Source organism: Schistocerca piceifrons, chromosome 1 (genome assembly GCF_021461385.2).
Source record: "Schistocerca piceifrons isolate TAMUIC-IGC-003096 chromosome 1, iqSchPice1.1, whole genome shotgun sequence".
Classification (NCBI taxonomy): Eukaryota; Metazoa; Arthropoda; class Insecta; order Orthoptera; family Acrididae; genus Schistocerca; species Schistocerca piceifrons.
The window spans coordinates 587,233,655-587,260,088 of record NC_060138.1 but is presented as its reverse complement, the minus strand read 5'-3'; the positions used below and the strand labels follow the sequence as shown (position 1 = coordinate 587,260,088).

The window sequence follows — 26,434 nt, the reverse complement described above, 5'->3', positions numbered from 1 at the left end:
ATGGCATTGGTGCAGTGCTGGCACACCGTAATGATGATGGTACGGAGCAACTCATCACCTATGTACCAAAAACACTGACATCTGCCCACCAGATGTGTACCTATTTGGAACCCAGCTTGCCCTCGTTACGGCCCATTAATCATTAGTAGCACTCTTTGGGCCAGAGTGGACAACCCAAAGGCACCAGCATTGGGCTCTTTTCCTTAGCTCCTACAATTATGCCATCAAGCACAAGGCTACTGACACCGTGCAAATGCAGATGTCCTCTTATGTTTACTGTCAGGGCTGACATGGCATATGACCAACTGAAGCTCTCCTGTTTTCACATCAACATGGAACACCACCACACCTTGGATGGGTGCTCAACTACCACTACTCATGTTGTGGCGGACACACACAGTGACCTTATCTTGTGGTGTGTCATGCATTATGTACTCCATGGTGGTCCACCAATTTTTCAAAGTCAGCTGTTCCTGAGCTCTGGGCCTGGGCTCATCTCTCTGACCATCTGTCCGTCATCTCCAATGTGCTCCTGCTGTATGCGGAGAGGGATACCCATTGTGTTGTCATCCCGAATCACTTACATACTCACATCTTGGGACTCCTCCATTGTGGGTACTGGGGTATGCCACAGATGAAAGTCCTTGCCAGGCAATATGTCTGCTGGCTGGAACTGAACATGGATGTGGAAGTTACGGTGCACCGCTGTTCTGCCTGTGCTCACCATCGGGCTACTCCACGTCAGTCTTTCACCCTTGGTCTACTGCCTGTCGCCCTCAGGATCACATTCATCTAGATTTTGCTGGCTCCTTCCTCGGCTTAATGTGGCTTATTGTCATGGACACTTATTCAAACTACCCCTATGTGATCAGCATGGCATCCACCACCACAGCTGCCAAACTCAATGCCCTTCTGCAGATTTTCACCATGCAAAGGCTTCCCCACACCATCGTTAACTGACAATGGGCCCCAATTCACAGCTGCAGCCTTCAAACAGTTCTGCACTGCTAATGGCATCAAACGCCTATGTAGCCCTGCGTTTCACCTCTCCTCCAATGGTGAAGTGGAGTGGATCGAGCACACATTTAACCCACAAATGATGAAGGCTGTGAGTGCATCTACCACAACATCAGCACTTGGATGTTCCTCAGTACCTACAGATCCACCCCTGTCCAGGACCACATGCTGGCAGAACTCCTCCATGGTCAACAACTGTGTACCCACCTCCATCTCCTGGCACCCCGACCCAAGGAAACACAGACCTGACATGCTGGACGATACCCTCCCGGTTTGGCTGTTTGGACATGTTCCTATGGGGCACAATCTTCATGGATGCCAGCTATGGTAGTTGCCACTCATGAGCAGCACCTTATGAGAAGTTTGGAGCCAACTGTGTCCCTGTCTCTAGCCTACCCCTCCAGCAGTTGACTGCTCTGAGTTGGAATCCCAGCCCTCACATGTCCCTCCATCTCTTGAGTACCATTTAAGCTCCAGGATGCCATCGGTAGCTCCTGTAGACACGAGTATGGAGATTGATACATCAACACTGCCTCCATCTGCTCACTGTCATCCCCCACATGGCAGTTCTCCAGCACAGTACCTGAAGTCCCGCATTCCTTCTCCCAGCTGGTGGCCTCCACTGATGAGACACCACCCGTTCACCTTCCAAAACACTGGCCAGGCCCTTCAGGCTCTATGCGCCCATTTTCGGGGGGGGGGGGGGGGGGGGGGGGGGGGGGATCTGGTATTCCGTTCTGACAATTTGGACAGCTCGTCAGAAGGCACAGACCTAGACGACAGCCGCTAGGCAGCGTCCCTCCAACCTGTGAGAGGTGCTGTCACCACCATAGCACTGTGTGTGGGCCATGACTACCATGCCAGCCTATTGGTGCTTGGGGGCTCTATAAAGCCAGCTGTGCATGGGCTCAGCAATCAGTCATGTTCCGACTGCATTCTTGTACTGTACATGATACCCATCATTGTTCAGTTCCGGAATTTGCTACAGCTAGGCTCTCAATTTGGTGCACTCTTCGGACTTGCTATTCTGGCATACCTAACCATTGCTGTTATTGTTGCCTTCATTGTTGCATTGTTGTCCATAGCTGTTGTCTTTTTGTGTTTTTGGCAACTCACCATTGACATCCTCAGCCAGTCTGCCTGCGTCTCCTGGTCATATTGGATTTTGGTTACTAGAAGAACTCTATTGCAATTACTTCTACTCTTACTCCATAAAACTAGTACCCAATACCAAATTGGGCTATTCTTAATTACTGCACAAATCATTATGTTCATCCCTGACTCCACACATCTATCTCTTATCTCTTGCTCATATTGTTTAATCCCCTTCCATGCTCATTAACTCAGATACTACAAAACATATATCACTGTTAGACCTCTTGTCATACTCATCCACACAAAAACTTCTAACTCTCCATTCCACACTTACAAACTAATATGATAATCTTTCTTTCTTAATCAATTATCCTTAACATAATATCAACTAAACAAGGTATGGCTTCATTAAAACCTTACACTTGGCATCCCATTTTCCTGTTTAGTTTTGCTTAACCCTTTGCTTTGGCACAACTTTTGGAACTTCACCCTTACGAAAAAGTTCTCCTTATGCTTCCCAAGGCAACTGACTTCCAAAACTATCCTTACAAGAAAACCACGTACTGTACTACCATTCAACACACTTTGACAAGTATTCCCACTCACTTCCCGCACTGTAATGCTGATGACATACTGAATTCTCCTCAGAATGCCTGGTTTTCTGGTACTCCTGCTCACCTAAAACAACTTTCTGGTGCTTAGTACCACTGTACAATGCAAATTACTCCTTGACATATTTGTACATGGTTTAACTGGTCTGTCTCGTACACTAGGTGCACCTCATGACAGCTCTGCACAGACAACAGCTTTCTGTTGCCAAAAGTTAACTTTGTCATGATGTTCAGTCAGAATGTTTACTTTCAGGCTTGCTTTGCACCCTTCAGACTTGTTGCATACATCAGACTTCAGCTGTGCTGTAAACAGCTTGTTGTGCATGTTAGCTGCTTGTCCTGCAAGGATGTGACCCTGTGCTTGTGCTCATGCCGCTTTCTGAACCTCTAGCATACACTATTTAACAGATTCAGCCCCCTCCACTTGATTCTCCAATCTACAAACTCGTCTTCTTTTCCTTTTCCTCCATTCACTCTGCTTCTCAGAAAATATACGTACCTGTACCTGTACCTGTACAACATCTGCAACACAACATTCAACAATACCTTGTGCATTCCCAATAGTATGTAAAACAACAAAACCACATGCAGTTCCATTCTGCATGATGCAAAAATCATTGGCACATGCACCCACCTGTGAACCTGGCCCAAATTCCCCGGACTATTTCATACCCACTGTCACCCAGTGGCCTAGTTACTACTACTACTACTACTACTACTACTACTACTAATACACTTAAATCACCCATGTTGCTATCCCCACACTTAATCACTTCGGCACAACCCTTGTTCATTCTGTCTGGTACTATAGTTACCCCAGTCACCACAATTCCACTGGATATTGGAGCTGGAACTGCTACACTACTCTCTTTCACTTCAACAATGTCATTACTCTGTACTTTGCTTAAATTTCCAAGAAGTCATAATTCAACACCATCTACAACTAATCTAACCTTTACATTAAAAGAATTGTCTAACCAACTTCGACATTCTGCCCTACTCTTCACAGGTTCGACAGGTTTAGCTACGTCAACAGTAGTCACACCTGCTGCAGAAACAGGGAAATTACCCACAAGCCTGCTCCTCTCACTTTCAGCTTTCTTCTTCTTCTTCTTCTTCTTCTTCTTCAACCTCTTTGCATCCTCTTTCTCTTCCTTTCGCATTCTCTCCGTAGTCAACTCAGCATCAAATGTGCCCATAATTCCTTATTCTTTTCTACCTGGTCTACTTGCAATTTACCTACTTCATCCCTCAAAATTCTCAACATCTCCTCCCTGCTACCGCCTCACTGTATTGACAACCTTGCAACCTGAGACACCTGTGGCCATGACATAATTGCCTCCTATCAACTACAAAATCATAAATGAGAAAAAAACCACTAAAACATATCCCTATCCCAACATTCCTCACGATCTGTGATAAAACACCGAGTCATACTACTTGCTCCACAAAAAACGAAATAAAATTATGAGAAAATTTAATCGTAACCTAACATATTACTTCTCACCATCACTTAATTACTCTCACTTGACTGCCAGCTCATACTCATTATTACTATTATTATTATACACCAAAACGACAACTTAACTTAGCCTTACCTCCCAAATCACTAATCATGTTTAACAGCTTATATACTACTAGACAATGAGCTACACCTCTTGCTCATGACAACCACATCGCCCATATCTGACAGGTAACCATTAACATTTATATTTATGTTTCCCCAAAAATACTGTCTCCATTCACTTGTAACCTACTAAACTTAAAAGTATGACCCAACCCCTGGCAAAACCCACTGACTTGCATGATGCTCACAGTCACAAAATGGCTGCACTCACCACACAATGAAGATATTGTCACCAAACAGCATGGTGATGGGCTCAGAGAACTCCTACAGACATCACTTTGCAGCATCAGAGGGGTGGTGACAGAGATGACAGGGTCTGTCGATATAGGTTCGAATGCACACTTCTGAACCACTCTGTAGAGTGCTGGGCACTGTGAGGAAAGAGTGAATGGTGGTGACAGCTCATGGAGCCCAGGGAAAACACTGTTAACAATTTCAAAGAGCTTTATTGATCTTGGTACCTGGCGTAGTGAAGCAGGCACATGACATCTTGGTGATCCCACTGACCCTGACTTAGGCCAATGAACTGGTGGCAGCCTCTGCCTGGTGGCACTGAGCTGTCACCTCTCATTGCTGAGGCTGGCAGCCCCTGCAGCCACGTGAGCACTGACATCAGTGCCACATTGAGTTGTGCTGTGATGACACCCCTCTTGGGAGGCAGTCCCTTGGCTCCACATGTGACCATGGTGGTGGCGTGTGCACTATCTCCTTTGCTTCATGTAGACTCGGCAGCCCCTCAGCCCAGTCGTGTCACTGCAATGGAACGCACAAGAGGGCGTGTGCAGGATATGAACCACTGCTGTCAAACAGCATTTCGCTTGTGTTGTGGCACTGAGTACTGCTATGAACTCAGTGTTGGATTCAGCATGTGTGGGTTGCCAATAAGTAGGCTGTGACAACATATCCTATTAAGGACTAAGTGAGGCCAACATACACAAACTGGTCTAGAAACCCTGGCTTGAAATTCAGAGTTATTCATGTGGCTCTAGTGCCCATTTGTTTCATTAAAACCTGGGCCTAGTTACACTGCAAAAACAAGAGACTTGCCCCAGTTTAGTGACACAGCTGTGGTTGCTACACAGTTGCACCTTGCAGTGCCTTTTTCTGCTGAGATCTGCTATACTTGCTGTGCAACCAACTGGCACATCTATTATTGAAGATCAAACATCATCACACTTGTGGCTACTGACCTGCAGTTGTTAACCCAACACTCTATGGCTCTTCCATGGTACTCTTTATTTCTTTTGTTTAAGACTAATAATTTTCTGGCCAATGGCTGTGTCACAGCACTACACTACACAATCTGACAAATATTAGAATGGGAAATCACTGAACCATCTACTAGCCCACACTGCAGGCTGCTCCTCACAATAGCAAAGTCAAGTGGCAATGTCCAGCTCGTAATTGATGCTAGGGAAATAAACAAAATCATAACAACTATCCAGACTCAACCCATCAAGACTGAGGAGAAAATTCAGACACTTCATGGAGGTAAAGTACCTAAAAAGCTTGATTTATGTATCTAGTATTGGCAGTTTCCTCTGAATGAGGTAGCATGAAAATATCAGCCTTTATACAAACAGGCCAGTTATCAGTTCAAAATTCTACCATTCAAATTGAACGTGCGTGCGGGCTCATATACAGCAATGCTAGATACAGTTCTCGGCCCAGAGTTACTGTGCAAGGTAACCTAGTTTGTGGATTACATATTAACCGCGACACTAACATGAGAACAACACGTGGAACTTATTGAGAGAGTATTACACAAATTTCAAGAAGTCAATCTTCAAAAGTCAAAATTCGGGCCTGAGCGAATAAAATTTTTAGGCCACATGAGATTTTGTCAGACAAAGAAAAGATCAGGAGCAATGAAAGATTTTCCTGTCCCAAGACATAAGAAACAACTCAAAGCATTCATCAGATTAGCCTCACTTTCTAAGTGGTTCATGCCTGGCCAACTGCTTAATTGTGAGCCAATGTTAAATATTATGGAAACAAGTCCCATGGCACTAGTTGAAGGAATGTCAGGTGAATTTTGAAAACATAAAAGCTGCTTGCATTAACTCAAATATGTTTTACATCCTTACATGTCAGTGTAATGCTGTCTTGCCACTTACGCATAGTTTGTGCACTTTGTGGAAATTTTGTTTCAGCAATGAGAAATGAATGGTAAGCCTAGTGTTTGTAAGGTAGCGTTTGATAGTCAGGTTTTGTTGGACTGTTAGTGAGCATATTCAATGACAAAATTAGAAGCCCTTACAGTTACCTGGACAGTCAAAAAGTTTCATTTCAACCTTGCTGACAATCATACCAAGGTCTACTGTGACTATCAGCTTTAAGTTTCTTGCTGAGTTGCAAATTATTTGTGATTGATGGACCAACAGACTGAGTGTGAAAAGCCTTCTTCTTAATCAAAATATTTTATTTTTCCAAATTTCATTCTCTATACACAGAAATTGTGTTTCACTCCAGAGCCAGGGCTAGGCACAGGCTGGGACGATAATGATTAAACACTGGATATCACCAACAACACACACCTTGTTCACAAGCATACCATTCTCACAGCGAATAATGCTGACAGGGTGACACTCTGGTGAAGCGTCGTTGATGAGGGTACACTTCCAACATATCCTCCAGCAATCAGAGTGCTGTGAATGGTCTCGCGGAGGCCGCATATCGAGCTGGCAAGAACGAGGTGGGACAGAACTCGACTACTTTTGGCAGCCAGCTTTGGCCCATCCGGATGTACCTTCTCATCCCTCTCTCAAGCAAAATGGGCTCAGTCTGTTGGTGGCCTCCCATGCGCCGCATGTTGTATCCTTTTGTGACAGACTTCTGGGATAAACCTGGAGTGCCAGCCACTTTTTGAAACTTATTTCGCTGTTCCATCTCATTAATTTCATGCACATCCGGATTCCCACATCCCACAGTAGCCTTATGTAATCTAGTCCTGAGCATATTACATGCTCGAGATTTTAACCCGGCAAGAAAACCAAAACCGTTTTACATACGAGTGTCATCATGAAAGACTTCATTCTCAAAAAAACTTCGAATCAAATACTTTTGCATATGTATTTAAAAAATTTTAACTTAATCTACGTGAACATTCCAACACGTTCCACGAGAGCAAAGAACTCTTACCCTCAACCATTTTATGAAAAGTGTCTAACAAAGAAAAATGAATTTTTTGTAATTGTAAAATAATAATTGTTTGCTGTTTTTAAAGTTAATGGAAAATATTCAAAGTAACAAAATTAACTGTAACATTAGGTTGAAAGCCTCATTCATGGTTTTGCCCAGTTTTCCACTGAACATAAACTGAATGGTGAGGTAAAGTTATAATTTATCTGGGATGAACACAAAATGTGACCTTATAATGTATAGAATACTTCAACATAGCAACAACCAAAAAAAGTTAAAAAGCAATGTCTAAAAAAGAAATTTTCTGAAGAAAATTGTAAAAAAATGATACACATTGTCAGACTCGATGTAATAAAAAAAAGTATACCCAGAACAAAAATTAACAACCATATCCTCACATTGCAAAAACAGAAAACAATCAAAGTTCCCCAAAAGCAAACAAAACTTTAACACTGGCCAAAATAATAATCTTTTCAAAAAGCTGAGGAGTTATGCCAGAATGGTGTCAGCCTTTTTATTACATAAATAATGTCTGCTACCATTAGGAGCTTTAAGCATACGTCGTATGAAGCATTAGAAAATTTGCATTACCTCTGGCTTTGGTCAGAGACTATGTAACAAAGCAATGGAATCGATAGCGCAGAATATGAATCCTTGTCAATACTGTAATGACCCACTGGTAGCTAAAGAATAAAATAAAATTAATTTCAGCCTTTTTAAAAGCCCACTCATTCTTAATTTCTTGTAGAGTACATCTGTCTTAATACAAGGGCATTTGAGTGCTTCACAGCAATAAAAATATTTTCATATTAAAATATATCATACACCACATTCCTTATGCATTTGTTCCAGTTCAGTAAATATGTTAACTTAAAGAAATGATGGTCTTTAATGAGATTTCAGACATTATAGAGACACAGTATATTAGACCTTATCTGGAATGACAGTTAGATGAAATGACAATTCAATGCTCATATTAAATATGCGAATGACGAACCTGCTGACTTATCCATTAATTCAGAGATGATCTTTTATTGCAATAATATTCAAAAGAATTAATTTCCTGACTAGCCATCTACTATCAGATAGTGAAGACAAGGATAATATCAGTTCTATTATCCATAATATATTTCCTATATACCATCCCTAGCTAGGTTCAAATTTGTCCCTTTTCCCTTCTCCTTCTTACTTTTGAGATGTGAAGCGAACCATTGTAAAGTTTTTTTCTCTAATTCCATCATTTTCAACTTATGCAAAAGTATTGTATCATACTGTCCTCAGCCCACCATCATTTAGACCTGCTAGTACCTCAGGCACAAAACAATTAGTAGGATTTTCTGTGGAAGCCAAACTGAGAGTCTGACAGCAAATTATGAAATTATGTGTAGTCAATGAGCCACTATAGTCCTATATATTGATTTCTCAAAAGCTTTTGAAAACACTGGCAGCAAAGAAACTGATTACTGTTTACTTTACCTCTTTTGCTAAAAAGTGGCTTCAAAATCTGTCAAGAAAATGACCACATACAAAAGACTTATTGCAATGGTGCCAAGTTACAGAACTAGTGAATCGTACACTGATCTTCACAATACTACTTAAAAATTCATCATACCCATGCGAGCATTTTCTCTTTAATAATGTGATAATTGATTCACTGTCATATTTTCTTGTTTCCTGTAGCAGAAAATTATGTAGTTATCTTGGAACACCAGCTTACAGGAGTTCTACATATTTACCTATACCAATAAAATGTTGCTTTGACTTTCCTACTAATGACAAGAAAAAAACTATTAAATATTTTACGCAACTCAGGTGGACCACAAACTTTTTCACTGTCATACAAGAAATAAGTAATATTTTGAACACTCAACATTCTGCACTGATACTTCCTTTCATAACTGGCAATATAAGTTTAATTTTGTCCTGAGAACTTTCTATTCTCTCGGTGTAATGCCCTTTTTAGTCTGTCTGATAACATTCCTCAGTACTTTGCAGTATTGTCAGATGTAAAATTCACCAACCAAGGTGGTGTTGCAATTAGCACATTGGACTCGCATTTGGGAGGAAGATGGTTCAAATCTGTGGCCAGCTATTCTGATTTAGGTTTTCCATGATTTCCCTAAATTGTTCCAGAGAAATGCCAGGATGGTGCATTTGAAAGGCCACAGCCACTTCCCTTCTCCATCCTTGAAACAATCCAAGCTTGTGTTCTGTCTCTAATGAGTTAGTTGTCAACAGCATTGTTGACAGTATTCTCAACGGTACATTAAACCCTAATCTTCCTTCCATTTTGTAGCACAATTCTGTCTCTAATGAGTTAGTTGTCAACAGCATTGTTGACAGTATTCTCAACGGTACATTAAACCCTAATCTTCCTTCCATGTTGTAGCACAATTCTGTTGCTACAGTCTGGACTCTCCTACACGTTATGATACCATTTCTGTTTGCTGCTACATAATTTCTAAATCCATTAGTTAAAAAAACTGGTTGCTTATTAGTACTACAAGTAACTACACTTTTTTAATACAAATCAGCTATTAAAAGAAATGATAAAGGTTTGAAGGAATGCATCATATTTGTCATTCAAGTTGTCTATATTGTAGACTCCCTGCTATGTTATGCCTGGAGGTTGACTTTAAATGTCTGAATTGCAAGTGGATTGATATCTCTAAATGTTTTGTTTACTTCTTTGGGGTATGATATTGCCTTGATTTCTTTCAGCATTACTATCTGTAAATTATGGTCTGAAAAGCTGTTACTAATTTTTCTCCACCATGCACATCAATTAGAGAACAATCTAATATTATCTCTGACTATGCTGCTACTTTTCTTAATAATTCTAGTTGGAAAGAATACTGTCTGAATCAGGTTGTAAGACTCAAGTAAATCCATTGACATTCTTTTCCCTGGAGAATCAGCCACAATGCTTATATTAAAATACCCAAAGAAAATCAACTGCTTCTCTTTCTTAAGAATCAAGCCAGCACTGCATCAAGTCTGGAGACGAACCTCATGTAGTCTGAACTAGGGTATCTGTAGAAGCCCTATAAGGAAACATTTCTCCTTAAAAATTCAAACTCTTTTACAAAACCTTCAAAAGCTAATCGATCTGTTTATCTGTTATTTGCTGCTCAGACAGAGAAAATTATATATTACTTGTAGTGTGATATTTCCTAACCTAATACCCCCAGCAGTACCTGATTTAATTCCATAGCAGTTCATTATTTGATGTTTTCAATGTTTATCTTATATTTTCAAAACGCTAACCATTCCATTCAACTGATCTTCCAACTTCTTTGCCAACTCTGACAGAACTGCAATGTCATCAGCAAACAATATTTTTTTTTAATTTATTCTCCCTGAACTTCAATTCCTTTTCCAAATATCTCCTTAGTTTCCTTCACTGCTTGCTCAATTTAGAGACTGAATAACATGAGGGATAGCTACAACCTTGTCTCAGTCCCTCCTCTATTGCTACTTACCTTTCATACCCGTTGACTCATATAATTGTGGTCTGGTTTCTATAAAGGTATTTTATCCATGATAACCTAAGAATTTCAAACACTGTACTCCAGGCAACACCGTCAAAAGCTTTCTCAAAAATCTACAAATTCCATAAATGTGAGTTTGCATTTCTTCAGCCTATCTTCTGAGACACACCTTGTGATTAGTATTTTTTCATGTGTTCTTACACTCCTTCAGAACCCATACTGATATTATCACAGGGCATCTGCTACCAGTAGATTCAAGCTGCTGTTAAGAAGTTATGTTATTATTTTGGAATCATGGAATTATTGAACTCATAGTTTTGTAATACAATTACTTTATTATTGAAGTCTTTAGCCTGTCTCACATATTCTCTACACCACGTGCAACAGTTTTTTCAAGGTTTAAGCTCACAAGGATCTTATAAATTCTTATGGAATGTCATCTATTCCAGGTGCCCCTTTTTGACTTATGTCTTTCAGTGCTTTGTGAAACTTTTCTCAAAGCATCACATCTGCCATCTCACCTTTTTCTATTTCCTCTTCCCTTTCCATTATAGTGTTTTCAATTTTCTTTTCTTTTTTTTAATATTCATTCAACCTTTAAGCTATCCCTTCCTTGCTTCTATTGTCTTGTCATCAGACCTATGACATTCTCTTTTCACCAATGGTTTTTTTCACTTCTCTATCTGCAGCATCCATATTCTCCACAGGCATGCTACTTCTACAGCTTTGGATTTCTCCTATAGCAATTCCTGTTTTGTAATTTTGCACTTTCTGGCAGAAAAATAAGAAAACATGAATGCAGGTAAACTACTATGAAAAGCGTAGTGAAAGATTCATAATGGCCAAGATAGACATAAAGCCACCATCCATCACGTCTACTACATCCACACATAATGAAGAGATTGAAAATGTTTTCATTGCCAAATATAATGACTGGGATAAAGTACTGTAAAGCAATACTTTCTAAAAGAACTCAAGGGTACTGGCTTCCCATGTACTTTACAGAGCTAATCTATTGTGCATGATTCTGCAAAATTATGTACAATCTGATTCATTCCATGCACCTGCAGACTCTGCTTCATGATTTGGCATATATAACTAACTACGTGAATGAATGAATGCAGCTATGTGCTCACTTATTCCAATGCTACTGAAGAACATTAACTTGCAATAGATTCAGTACCCTGAGGTTATATTTTGTACTAGCTTGAGACACTTTCACTGCTTGCAGACCTGCTTCTCAAACCACAGGAAGTTCTAGGACACAAGAACATTTCTGTATACAGATCAAGTCCATAGCACAGGTTTTTATGACCAACTAAATTCCCCATGTAACACAGTATCTACCATATCCTGATATGCATATCATACATTCATAACCAAGCCAGAATTTTACAGACATTCTACATGTTAAAATTATTTATAAATATCACATGTTTAGTAAATCTACCACACGTGCAAATGGAGAATACAGATGTATCGATACTGTCTGCATTTTTCAGGTGTACCTGTGGTGGGAGCACTACTGATATCACTGGCTAGTCGTGTGAAATCCTGTAGTGGGCAAATACAGTATCGCCCAGTGGCGGTTTCTTTCTTATTTGATGTTATTCACCTTGTCTCTACCCGTGAACTCAAAACCATGTGGCTAGTGCTGTGACTTAGGTACATGTAATTTCTGCAAACAACAGGCTTAATGCAACTTCACTATCAATGTGCTTAGCAAGTAAGTAGTGCTTGAACTTTATTCAAATGTAATCAGAAACTATCTCATATTAACTTTTGGTTTGTTTAATTTGAATACAGTTTGGTTTCAGGGGGTAACATGCAATTTTAATTTGTTGTTACAGAAGTTTAATTGTTGACAAAATAATTTACCTGAACAGATAAAAAATCTACTCACCAAGCGGCAGCAGAACACACACCTAAAAGGAGGTTATACTTAGGCAATCTTTCAGAGCCCCTTCTTCAGGTAAAAGGGCTAAAGAGGAAGGAAGAGGGGTGAAGGAGAAGGACTAAAGAGGTCTAGGAAAAGGGGTAGATTTTTGGGAAAGTCACCCAGAACCACAGGTCAGGGAAGATTTACTGGATGGGATGAGAAGGAAAGACTGATTCTTGGGGATTGCGTCAGACGAGATCTGAAAACCTGAGAGTTTAAAGGTGGAAGACAGGGTAATAAGCTAGACAGAGATTTCTGCTTAAACATCGTGCAAAAGTTAATAAGAGTGAAATGCTAAGTGAACTGTACACAACAGAGGTGGGATGGGGACAGTGACAAGTAGACAGATAAGACAATAAAAGATGTAGAAAACTAAAACAGAGTGAAGAAAAGAGTAGTTACTGTAATGAAATTCTGAGATGGAAAAAATTAATGGTAATTAAGGCCAGGTGGGTGGTAAGAAACAAGGACATGTTGTAGCGCTAGTTCCGAGCAGCGGAGTTCTGACAAACTGGTGTCTGGGGGTAGAATCCAGATGGCACATGTAGCAAAACAGGCACCAAGGTCACAATTGTCATACTGTAGAGCATGCTCTGCAACAGAATACTGCTTGTTACCAATATACATCCCCTGCCTGTGCCCATTCACCCTAGTTGATAATTTGGTTGTAGTCCTGCTGATGTAGAAGGCATGACTACACTATTCAGTGTTTATGTAATAGCTGGTATATGACATATGTCGTATCATAGGTGACTCTCCCTCTGATAGTATAGGTTTTCCAGTTACAGGGCTGGTATAGGTGGTGGTAGGAGGGTGCACTGGGCAAGTCTTGCAGTGGGGACAGTCTCAGGGATAGGAGCCATAGGGTAGGAAGATGGGTGCAGAAGGAGTGTAGGGTCTGACAAGAAAATTGCAGAGACTTGGGAGGGCAACAAAAAGCTATTCTAGATGTGGTGGGCAAAATATTAGACAGAATGGATCTCATTTCATGGCATGATTTTAGGAAGTTATGGCCTTGTCAAAATAGCTGATTAATACATTTAAGACCAGGATAATACTGAATGACAAGCAATGTGCTCTGAAGTTGATTTTCGAGGGCTCAGCAGTACCAGGATTGGATATGATGGCCTAGGAAATATGCTTATGAACTAGGCTCTTGGGATAATTATGTCCAGAGAAGGCTGAAATGAGAATGGCATAACGAGTTTGCTTCCGAACAAATACATTTGCATCAAATGCCAGGGCTGTATGGGAGGGAACGTTTGACATGGAGAGGATGGCAACTGTCAAAATTTAAGTACCATTGGTTATTAGGTTCAATGTGGAAAGATGTATGTAGCCAGCCTTCTGTGAGGATGAGATCAACATCAAGGAAAGTGGCGAGGGATTCGAAATAGGACCATGTGAAATTTAATTGGGAGAAGGTATTTAGAGATTCCAGGAATCTGAACAGGTCAGCCTGAACATGAGTCCATATGGTAGAGATATCATCAATGTATCTAAACTGAACCAGAGGCTGATGACTTATGGACCCCAGAAAGGCCCCATCCAAGCGACTCATGAAAAGGTTGGCGTAGGAAGGAGCCATCCTGGTTCACATGGCAGTACCCCTGCACTGTTTGTATGTCTGCCCCTCAAAGGTGAAGTGATTGTTGGTTAGTCTAAAGATGATTAAGGTGAGTAGGAAGGATATCATAAGTTTGGAATCAGGTGGGTGCTGACTGAGGAAATGTTCAGCAGCAGACAGACTATGTAGGTAGGGGATGTTGGTATAGAGGGAGGTGGCATCAATGTTGACAAGTAAGGTGTGTGGTGGGAGTGGGAAGGGCACCAATTTCAGTCGATCTCTGGAATGGTTGGTATCTTTGATATAGGAGGGAAGTCTTTGTACTATGGGTTGCAGATGCTGGTCAACTAAGACAGGATACTATATTATGGCCATGTTGATTGGTTTTGTAGATCTTAGGAAGAAGGTAAGGGTGGGGGTATGTTAGTGGAGGTCCACATCACCTGTCTGCCTTCTCCTCATACAGCGTCTGCCAAAAAGATCCCACCCCTATGATTCAAACTGACCTGCAATCACCCCTTAGAACATGAGGTCCCTCACACGGTTTAACACCTCAATCCATAGAACTTCTCACCCCACCCAAACCATGCACACTCACTCATCTGAAATTTGTGCCCATCCCATTCCCACCACAGACCTTGCTTGTCACAATTGATGGCACCTCCCTCTATACCAACATCCCCCACATACATGGTCTGTCTGCCGCTGAACATTTCCTAAGTCAATGCCCACCTGATACCAAAACTTATGATATCCTTCCTACTAACTTAACCAACTTCAGACTTACCAACAACTACTTCACCTTTGAGGGAAAGACAAACAAACAGTGCAGGGGTACAGCCTTGTGAACCATGATGGCTCCTTCCGATGCCAACCTTTTCGTGAGTGGCCTGGATGGGGCCTTCCTGGGATGCATATGTCTTCAGTCTCTGGTTTAGTTTAGATACATTGATGATATCTCTACCATATGAACTCATGTTCAGGCTGACCTGTTCAAATTCCTAGAATCTCTAAATACCTTCTTCCAATTAAATTTCACATGATCCTACTCCAAATCCCTCACCACTTTCCTTGATGTTGATCTCATCCTTACAGAAGGCCAGCTACACACTTCTGTCCACATTAAACCTAACAAACAACAGTACTTAAATTTTGACAGCTGCCATCCCTTCTGTGTCAAACATTCCATCCCATACAGTCCTGGCATTCGAGGCAAATGTATTTCTTCAGAAGCAAACTCTTTACATCATTCTCACCTCAGCCTTCACTGAATGTAATTACCCCACCATACTAGTTAAAAAGCAGATTTCCCGGGCCATCACATCCAACCCTGGTACTACCAATCCCTCCAAAAAACAACTTCGGAGCACACCACTGCTCACTCAGTATTATCGTCATTTGGAATTTATTAGTCAGCTACTTCGACATGGCCATAACTTCCTAAAATCATGCCCTGAAATGAGATACATTCTGTCTAAGATTTTGCCCACCACACCTACAATAGCTTTTCGTCGCCCTCTCAATCTCTGCAATATTCTTGTCAGACCCTACGCTCCTTGTGCACCCATCTTGCTACGCTACAGCTCCTACCCCTGCGACTGTCCCTGCTGCAAGACGTGCCCTATGCACCCTCCTATCACCATCTATACCAGCACTGTAAAAGGCAAAACCTATACTATCAGAGGGAGAGCCACCTGTGAAATGACACATCATGTACCAGCCATTATGTAAACACTGTTCAGCCTTTTACATCGGCATGACTACCACCAAATTATCTATTAGGATGAATGGGCACAGGCAGAGGGTGTATACTGGTAACATGCAATATCCTGTAGTCTCCCTTGACCCATGGTCCTCGGTGACTTTCCCGAAATCTATCCCTTTTCCTAGGCCTCTCCAGTCCTTTTCCTTCTCCCCTCTTCCTTCCCCTTCAACCCTTCAGCCAGCTTGCCTAACTATAACCTCCTTTCAAGTGTGTGTTCTGCTGCAACTTGGTGAGTAATTTTTTTTTTATCTATCCAACTAAATTATTGTCAAAAATTGAAAAAATTAATCATGTTCAATAAACACTGTTAGCCCTAATTGAGTGTTGTAACAAAATGAAATTATTGTCTAAGAGGTTTCTAGGTGTTCAACAGTGTGAATCAGAAAGGTTATATTCAGTCACAACCACTGGGCACATTTTCTTTGTAAGCTGTGTTACGTATCACATGTAATTTTTTCATACTGCTGAGTGAAATTAATTTTTGCTGATCGCACTATTGTGTTTGTACTTCTGATAGTATGAAAAAGTAGAAGATAAATTGGAATACAGAGAGGAAAAAAAGAGGAGGGGATGGTGCTGAAACATGGATTTCTCTTCTTGATTAATACCAGGAAAGCTATCATGATACATATATTGCATCAACAGCGTCTAGTGCCCTCGTTTAATGAGACAGTGAGGTGAGGTTCCACATTGTCTAGTGATCAAAAGCTTTACACAACCAATCATCATTCACTTAAATGTCAAACAGTGGGGGAAAAAATTTCTGCCATAACCACTACTTGAATAAATTACTTTATAGTTGAATACTAGTGTGTACAAGTGATGTTGGTTATGGAGGCAGGTTCACTAGACAATGCTGGTCATCATTTGGTAATTTTGGCAAATATTCATGTTGCTTTCCTTTAATTTATATAACTCACTTTGCACATCATTTAGGACTAAAGATAACAGCACTTCGAACAGCAGAGGCATTGATTGTTACCTTTATTACTAAATTTTGTTTGCATTCTGCCACAACTATATGTAATTCATTTTGTAAGCCATTTAGGAGCAAAGCTAACAACTCACTGAATAGTAAAAGCATTGAGTTGATACTTTTACTCTTCAAAATTATTTACATTCTGCAACAAATTTCCTTGCATATTTGCCTTTTACATCAATTAATAAACAGAGACAATTAATCTGTATTTATTAATGTCTAACTTAAGATGTAATATTATTTGAAAGAAAAAATTAGTTAATACAAGGCTAGGACCAAAAAACATGATGATGTTTTAACTTAATACCTTTAAGATCTTTAAGTGAAGCAAGAGTTCTGACTGCTTTTAGTCTCTCATATTTATCTCCAGTTTTGGCAACAGAGAGTAACCGCCAGGCAAGTGATTGTCTCCACGATTCCAGCCATTTCCAAGGTAGTATCTGATCTACATCTTTTTCACTACATTTGCTAGCAAACAAGTTAATATCATCTGAAAATAATAAAATTTATTTCTGTCACTAGAACTGTGATTATTTAACAATTGTTACACAACATTTACTTTGTTCAGTTGTTGCATTTACTTTATGAAATATTTATCATGTCCCACAAATGCCAGCAAAAGTTATTAAATGATTAAAAATGGAAACAACTGGCCTAAAATATTTTTATCAAATTTCATTCTTTCTGCAATGAGCATATAAAATGTATGGTGAATATCTAAATGGTAACACATCTTGAAAATGTCCACATGTACTTCAACCAAAATGATGAGAAGTACATGTGGCGTCAAGAAACCTTAAGCCTAACTAAATTATCTGCTGCAATCCAGCAGCTGAAATGAGTTTAGAGACTTGAATTATATTGCTACAAAATGCACAAAAAAGTGATGCCGATACATACATTGGTGCAGAAAATATGTTCAAAGTTTTCTAGCATAGAAAATAAATTGTTAATCATGAACTGTGATCAAGTATCAATTTACATAAAAACAGACAGTACTGGGCAAATGCCATTGATGGTAGCTCAAAATTAGTAGCTGTCTCTAAAGTTGGTGTTTGAGGATGTGTATCAGAAAGGACAGTGTTAACACAATCATTCACAAAGATTTGAATAAGAAAGAGATCTGTTTATAAATTTCACCACATATTAATAAGCAGAAGCCAAAATGGAAAGAAACCATTAGAGGTTTAAATTACACTTTTTTCAAGTCATAACACCACTTCAATGTAGAGTCCAAGTGCCAATCAGAGCAGTGGTGTTCATCAACCATGAAATACCGATAATCGACACAATGCTGTTTACATTCACGACAGCAAAAAAGTATGGTGCACAGGGAATTCGTACCTGACAATCTAAACCCAACTGTTACCTTCAAATTCTATGATACAGTGTCGACAATGTTGCTGACATCAATTCATCTCTTTGGTCTAGAATTTCAGAGTACTAGCAAGTAGATTTGTTTCATGGTTACACATAGCTGCCATTCACCATGACCGTTTTCAGCTTCTGCTCTAACCAATGTTGAGTATTCTGACAGGAAATAATGGTATTCTGTTCATATTGTCTGTTTTATTTGTTTTATAATACCATTCATTGATGTTTTTAGATGAGCTTGCATATATTATTCTTTTTACATATGAAAATCATCATTGCCATCATCTTGAACAGTTTCCAGTCCCAGGCTGGGTCCGTTGGGAATATAAGTCTTACCATCTTTCTGTGTTCACTCTGGTCCAGTTCTCACCTCTTTCACACTCCTTCACACCTTTCAGCCATCTATCCCTTGGTCTTCCTCTTGGTCATTTCCTTTGCATCTCCGTTTCATGTATCTTCTTGGAAATCCTCTCATTTTCCATGCTCTTTAAGTGCCCATACTATCCTAGCCTTCATGTTTCTATCCAGCTCTGCAAGAGCTCCTCTTTCAGTATTTCCCTTATCCTTTCATTCCTCATCCTATCTCTCCAATATGAAAACTTGCTAAACACTTATAATGGATGCCTTGTTATCTGTTATTGTAATTCTTTCTTCTATTCAACTCAAGGTCTTCCATTTGACTGACTACCTATGACACTTCGATTATATTATTGAATCTATTACTCATTTCTACCGTCAGACATGTCATCTCCAAACGGCTCCTTCCCAAACAGGTGTACATATGACTGCAGCATGTTCCCTGTTTCTTGTAAGAGGCCTTGATTGTAGCTTGTTCTACATTTTGGAGAAGGGAACCTCTCACTAGAAGCATTCTGTTACATTACAGTTACGGGAAAAGAATCCATATTGACAGAATGATTATCTTGTTCAACTATCAACTGACAGAGAGTTTGACCTATGACAAACGTATTCCACAATATAAACACCTTGCACTACAACTGGCTAAGACTGACCCTGGACTATCTTATATGCCAGATTCTGGCATGGTGTTGTCAGTGTGTGCTCCTGATGACAAGTGCCTACTGGATAGTGACACCTCAGTGGTCAACAGTAATGCTGTGCCCACTATTCAGTTTCCATAGTGACATCAGGTGACACCACTACACCCACCTCCTTCTCCTGCCAAATAGTGACCACCAGAATATCTAGGTAGTACATAGTCTGGAGGAGCTGCCACCAGGAATGGCGACAGGTTGGTATCCATGGGTGTCACTGTGGAAGGCTGAGGCAGGATAAGGCTTGATGGAAGGTGTACAAATCACCACAGGACGCAAGGGTCTGTCAAGGGTAGAGAAGCAGGTAGCTGCTGACTAGGCTGGCAGAAATGAAGCTGATTTTGATGGCACCTCCAAAGTCAATGGGTGCAGGTAACAGCATAAATCATGGACCTGGATGGATGGAGATCATCCCTTGAATCCAGGTTGGATAGTGCCTGGACTGATGGGCACACACCAGAGTGCTCACCCTGAAAGGCGAAGCCTTGATAACGACATGAGCTGGTGGTGAGCAAGCGTGTGCAATGAGAATGGCCATGAGACCACTGTCAGGCTGCGATCCTCAATTGGCATGACCCCATAAGTTGCTTGTAAACCACAGAGGGCATTACACATGGTGTTAGACATCATTTTTTTGTGGGGCTAGATTTTGAAGGTGCAGAAAGAAAGCATTCCACATGTCTGTTGGATGTGGTGTGAAAAGGCATAGTGAGAAGTGCCATCACATTAAGAGTACAAAACTGTTCGAAATGTAGAAGGTAAAAGCATCCCAGTATCAGAAACCAAGATGTGTGGGATGCCTTTATGGACAAAGACTTTCTTCAACACCATAGTAGTAGTGGTATTAGTGGCCTGAGACATGCACAACACACAAGGGAAGTAAGAAAAGGAATCAATCATGAAAAAAGACATGGATCCCAAAAAGAGGCCAGTAAAATCTAAGTGTATGCACTCCCATGACTCTGCAGCAGTGGGTCGGGGAGAGAAGTTCAGCTTGATGGGCCTGAAAGGCAGAACATTGGCAGACCAGGTCCGTGATGTCAGAGTCAATATTTGGACAGAATAAGTGTTCTCGCACCAGAACATGCTCCAATGGGCAGTGTGCAGGAAGCACAACATTCATCATCAAAGAGAGGGAGGAACCAGGATGTAGCAGTTGTCCTCATCTGAAACTTACAACAGAAACTTTTGGTTTAGCTGTACTTGATGCCTCGATGGCCGTAAGGGATGATATTTTGGCCAGGAGACGTACTCAGCTAACCATTTTGCACAAAGTGAGCATAACGACTTAATGTCAGGTTCTAGGTAGTAGGGGCCATGACACCACTCGATGTTAAAATCTGCATGCAAAGGAATAACTTAAATTTCTGAACTGCTTAAATAACAGTGACAGCCTCCCGCTCTATTTGAGAACAGTGTTGCTGGGAAGCAGATAAGGCCTTTAAAGAACATGCAATAGGGTGCTCAGTGCTGTTAAGGTTTTTATGAGACAAGACTGCAGTGATACTGTAGGGGGACATATCAGTTGTTACTATTAGAGACAGACCAGGAGTGTACGATGCAAATACGGTCCTCAGTTAAGGCAGTGTTTTAAAGCCTGATGATCTTGTTGACAGCAAACTGACCACTTACGACATGCACCTTGGCATCATAGCTGGTTCAGTGGGTAAGAGAGTTGTTCTAGGTTTGCAGTGAATTGGCCATACCAGAGACACTTGCAAGTCTTTTATATTAATGGAAGGAGGAAGGGGGGGGGGTTTATTTTATAGATCACCACAACATACTCCCTTGTTGGTTCCACTCCATTTGCTGAGAGTTTTAGCCCTAAATATGTCAAGGAAGCAGCTTGGAAGAACACTTGCACATGTTACATTTAAGTCTTTTTGCTGCTGTCTCTGAAATAAAATCTTGAAGTTATGAAGGTGATCCTCTGGAGTTGCACCTGTGACCAAAATATCATCAAAGTATGTGGCACCGTTGAGGATACCTTATGATAATTGATCCAAAAAATGCTGAAATACAGCACATGCTGCTACAGAGATTCTGAAATGTAACTTATTATAAGGGCAAAGGATGTAGGGTGTATTTAGCTCTAGGTAAGCTCATGTTGCTGCATCCAATAGGATTCAAAATCTGTGAGGTTAGTTTTGCTGAATAAAGTGTCATGACTTAATTATGCATAAAGTTCAACCAGGGTTGGCAGAAGATAAGTTTCAACTTCAGCTTGTGTGTTTACAGTTACTTTAAATTCATTACAATGTCTCATGGTGCTGTTGTGTTTATGCACTGTGGCATATTGACTACAAAAGAAGAGGTATTAACAGGTCTTCATGGGAGAGTCTGCCCAGCCCTGTTTTGAAGGGATCCTTCACAGTCAAGGGCACCAGGTGAACTTTGAAAAAACTTGGGACAGACATAGCTTTAAGAGTGATGTGAGCCTGGAAATCAGTTATCTTGCCTAATACAGGACAGAAAATGTGAACATATATATCACAGAGACTGTCCATCACAGAGACTGTTTAAGGTGGCACAAAGCCCTTCAAGATTGCATGACATTCATGAATTGCAAATTCAAAAATGTGGAAAGAGTCTTTCCCAGAAACAATGTCACCTTTGTGGACAGCTACCACAAGAAAAATTACTGGGTGAGTGACATGGTCACAAGTAAGTGCAACAGGAAACTTTCCTAATGAAGGCACGTGTCTATATGCCCAATAATTTGTCTCAGCTGCCTGCAAAGATGGTGATCCTAAACTTACGTAAGTACACTGCTTTAGCAAGGACACAGAGAATCTATTAAAAAACTAAAAACCCGCATCTTTCGCAATCGAGGCGGGTCTTTAGTTTTTTAATATATTAACCAATGATTGCTGACACGCTGCAATGTTGAAGGTTCTTACACAGAGCATCAGTGTTCAAAAGTAACCTCAAAGGGTGTTTGCCAATGAACATCCTGTAAGCACATTTTCTTGGCTGCACTCTGAGAGGTCTGCACTTAGGTAGCCTGGTCACTCACTTGGTTCTCTTTCACAGGTTGAGACATATTTGCAACACAACAACTACAACAAACTTCTTACAAGTGTCCCTTTTTGTCAAACCCATGGCACATTGTGCGCTGATGCGAGAATGCACTGCTAATGTGATGAAGGAAACAATATATACAGTTCAGCAATGGTGCTGCTGTGGACATGGCACTCAATCATGGGTAAACTTGCTTGCAGAGTCATCCAGACAGCCAGAGAAGGTCCCAGCCAGAGTTGGTGTATCATCCTGCATGACCGGTGCCAGAGAGAGCTAACTACTGTGACCTCTTCATCCAGCACAAATTTTGAGCTGCTTGGACTACTTTGTGGGTGTGAGCTATTCACATTACTTCTATAAGAGAATGCTCAGATATCCTTAATAAGTGGTTTCTCACATACAAATCAGGTGTGAGCAACATTATAATGTCACTGATTAAAGGATCCACAAAGGTCTGCCCACAGCAGCATTTGAAATTGCAATTCATGCATAGTCCATCTAGGTCAGTGGCTTGGTATGCATATAACTGGTTGGGCCCCTTTTTCATTTCCAAAATCATAGCCTGTCTGCAATAACACAATTTTTTGGTCAAAAAATGTTTTTGTAACAAAATATTCTAGACAACCCAAGTTCCACCAGATTTATCAATTGCTCCAAGTTATGTATTAGGTGATTCTGAAAAGAACATTATCTTTTGTCTTTCAAAGACAAAAATTTGAATAGCAAAAAACATACCTGGAATCATTGGTGGTAAGAGTCCCAATAAATACATTGTTCATTATACGGTGGAAAACAGTGAATATGAGTGGCACAGATGTTCCTCCTGCATTCACTTACACTTGCCCTGTCTGTGATACAGCTATCGCTAGCTCCTGATAACCGTGGATGGCTTGAATTAGTATTGGTTGTAAGTGTTCCATGGTTGAAAACCTGCACTCTTGCCAAATAGCAAAAATGTTGAAGGTCCAATTACCACACATCACTTGTCCCGAGACATCACCACTTTTGTAAAAGGTGATCCATGCACACAACCCTGACTTATTCACAGCAATAGATGTACATACAGATTGCTCCTCCAACACAGTGCAAGATAGTTGAAGTCTGTATTCCAAAGTAAAGTCCAGTCCACAAGGCACTGAAGTTATGCCTATAACATATTGAGTCTACAATATACACTATGTGATCAATAGTATCCGGACACCCCCAAAAACATACGTTTTTCATATTAGGTGCATTGTGCTGCCACCTATTGCCAAGTACTCCATATCTGTGACCTCAGTAGTCACTAGACATCGTGAGAGAGCAGAATGAGGTGCTCCGCTGAACTCACGGACTTCGAACGTGGTCAGGTGATTGGGTGTCACTTGTGTCACACATCTGTGCACAAGATTTCCACACTCCTAAACATCCCTAGGTCCACCGCTTCCAATGTGATAGTGAAGTGGAAACGTGAAGGGACACGTACAGGACAAAAGCATACAGGTCGACTTCGTCTGTTGACTGACAGAGACCACTGACAGTTGAAGAGGGTCATAATGTATAATAGGCTGACAGCTATCCAGACCATCACACAGGAGTTCCACACTGCATCAGGATCCAGTGCAACTACTATGATAGTTAGGTGGGAGGTGAGAAAATGTGGATTTCATGGTCGAGTGACTGCTGATAAGCCACACATCATGCCGGCAAACGCCAAACGACGCCTCAGTTAGTGTAAGGACAATTGAACAGTGGAAAACATTGTGTAGAGTGACAAATCACAGTACACAATGTGGTGATCTGATGCCAGGGTGTAGGTATGGCAAATGCCCGGTGAACATTACCTGTCAGCGTGTGTAGTGTCAACAGTAACGTTCAGAGGCAGTGGTGTAATGGTGTGGTCATGTTTTTCATGGAGGGGCTTGCACCCCTTGTTGTTTTGAATGGCACTATCACAGCACAGACCTACATTGATATTTTAAGCACCTTCTTGCTTCCCATTGTTGAAGAGCAATTCGGGGATGGCAATTGCATCTTTCAACATGATCAGCACCTGTTCATAATGCATGGCCTGTGGTGGAGTGGTTACACGACAGTAACATACCTGTAATGGACTTGCCTGCACAAAATCCTCACATGAATCCTACAGAACACCTTTGGGATGTTTTGGAACACTGACTTCGTCCCAGGCCTCACCAACCAACATCAATACACTCCACAGTGCAGCACTCTGTGAAGAATAGGCTGCCATTCCCCAAGAAACCTTCCAGTGCCTGATTAACTGTAAGCCTGCAAGAGTGGAAGCTGTCATCAAGGCTAAGGATGGACCAACACCACACTGAAATTCAGCATTACCGATGGAGGGAGCCAAGCACTTATAAGTCATTTTCAGCCAGGTGTCTGGATACATTTGATCACATAGTGGAAACACTACAGCCAAACCAACACCACACTCGCTCACACTACTTAGATCACACAACAACTGGCACAGACCACCCTGGAGCAGCTTATATGCTAAATTCTCAGCTGATTGCATCGGAGGGAACTCCTGATGACAAGTGTCATGAACTGGTGCCACAGTAGTCAACAGTGTGCTGCACAAGCTATTTGGTTTTCATAGTGCCACTACAGAGTATATTAATGATTCTATTATCTATATGAAAGGGAAACCTTACTTGTCTACACTAACCTACAATCTCAATAATTGCTCTCAAATCTTGTGCAAGTCGTACATTCCCATTCAGCATGTGTTATCCCTTGATCATAGCTGGTGTCTCCCATAATTACTTTAAAGACCCTTAGTCCGTATCGCAGCATCTATATTCCAGAAATTGCCAATCTGTCTCTTTTAAACAACCTTCGTATCAGACATCGGCACCTCCAAGCATCACATATTCAGTAAGAACCATTTTCGTGTAATCTGTAAATTTCCCTCTATGGTCTATACTGATTGTGACTTATTTCCTGATGTCTCACAGAAACAAATTGTCACACTACTTCAGTGACAACTATCAACAAACGACATGTTAAATATCATTGGAATCAAAGGAATGCCTGTTTCATTACACAGCAAGCCCCTTGTATTAAACATATTAACATTATTCTGATTCACAGTTGAAAATTCTCAACAATTTTGACAAGTCATCCAAAAAGATCTTTCCGTATCATGTTCAGATGTCCAGTTTTAAAACAGTGAAATGGAGGGCAGAGGGTACATAGCACAGTACTGCATGTTAGGGTTTCTTCCCAATCCAATTTTGTAAGTAACATGGAAATAATGATGCTTAAGACCTTTGTGTGGGCTGTAATTAGTCTAATTTTGACTTCATGGTCCCTTCATGAGCTAAATAATATCTCCTGATTCTTCACATAATGCTGGTTCTTGAAGTTCTATAAGTGGGTTTTTACAGTATAATTTTATGTTATCTACATCTACATACATACTCTGGAAGCCACTACATGGTGCGTTGTTGAGTGTAACTTGTGCCCACCACTACTCATTTCCTTTCCTGTTCCACTCGCAAACCAGAACAAGGTTAAAGAGACTGTCTATACGCCCCCATATGAGCCCTAATTTCTCTTATCCATGTCATGGTCCTTATGTGAAGCATATGTTGGTGACAGTAGAATCATTCTGCAGTGAACTGCAAATAATGGTTCTCTAAATTTTCCCCATAGCATTCCTCAAAAAGAACATGACCTTCAGTCTAGGGATTCTCTTTTGAGTTCCTGAAGCACCTCTGTAATACTTGTGTGTCATTCAAACTGACCAG

The 26,434-nt window shown here is 40.8% G+C and overlaps 1 protein-coding gene across 2 annotated transcripts in view; it reads right to left on the bottom strand.

The window, feature by feature from the left end:
* Positions 1-26,434, bottom strand: part of LOC124802838 (protein SERAC1) — a 292,435-nt gene that overhangs the window by 231,113 nt on the left and 34,888 nt on the right. For both annotated transcript variants that reach the window (XM_047263863.1, XM_047263854.1), the window contains exon 3: positions 17,540-17,722. In XM_047263863.1, coding sequence (XP_047119819.1) covers positions 17,540-17,722 — 183 coding nt within the window. The remainder of the gene's footprint in view (positions 1-17,539; positions 17,723-26,434) is intronic.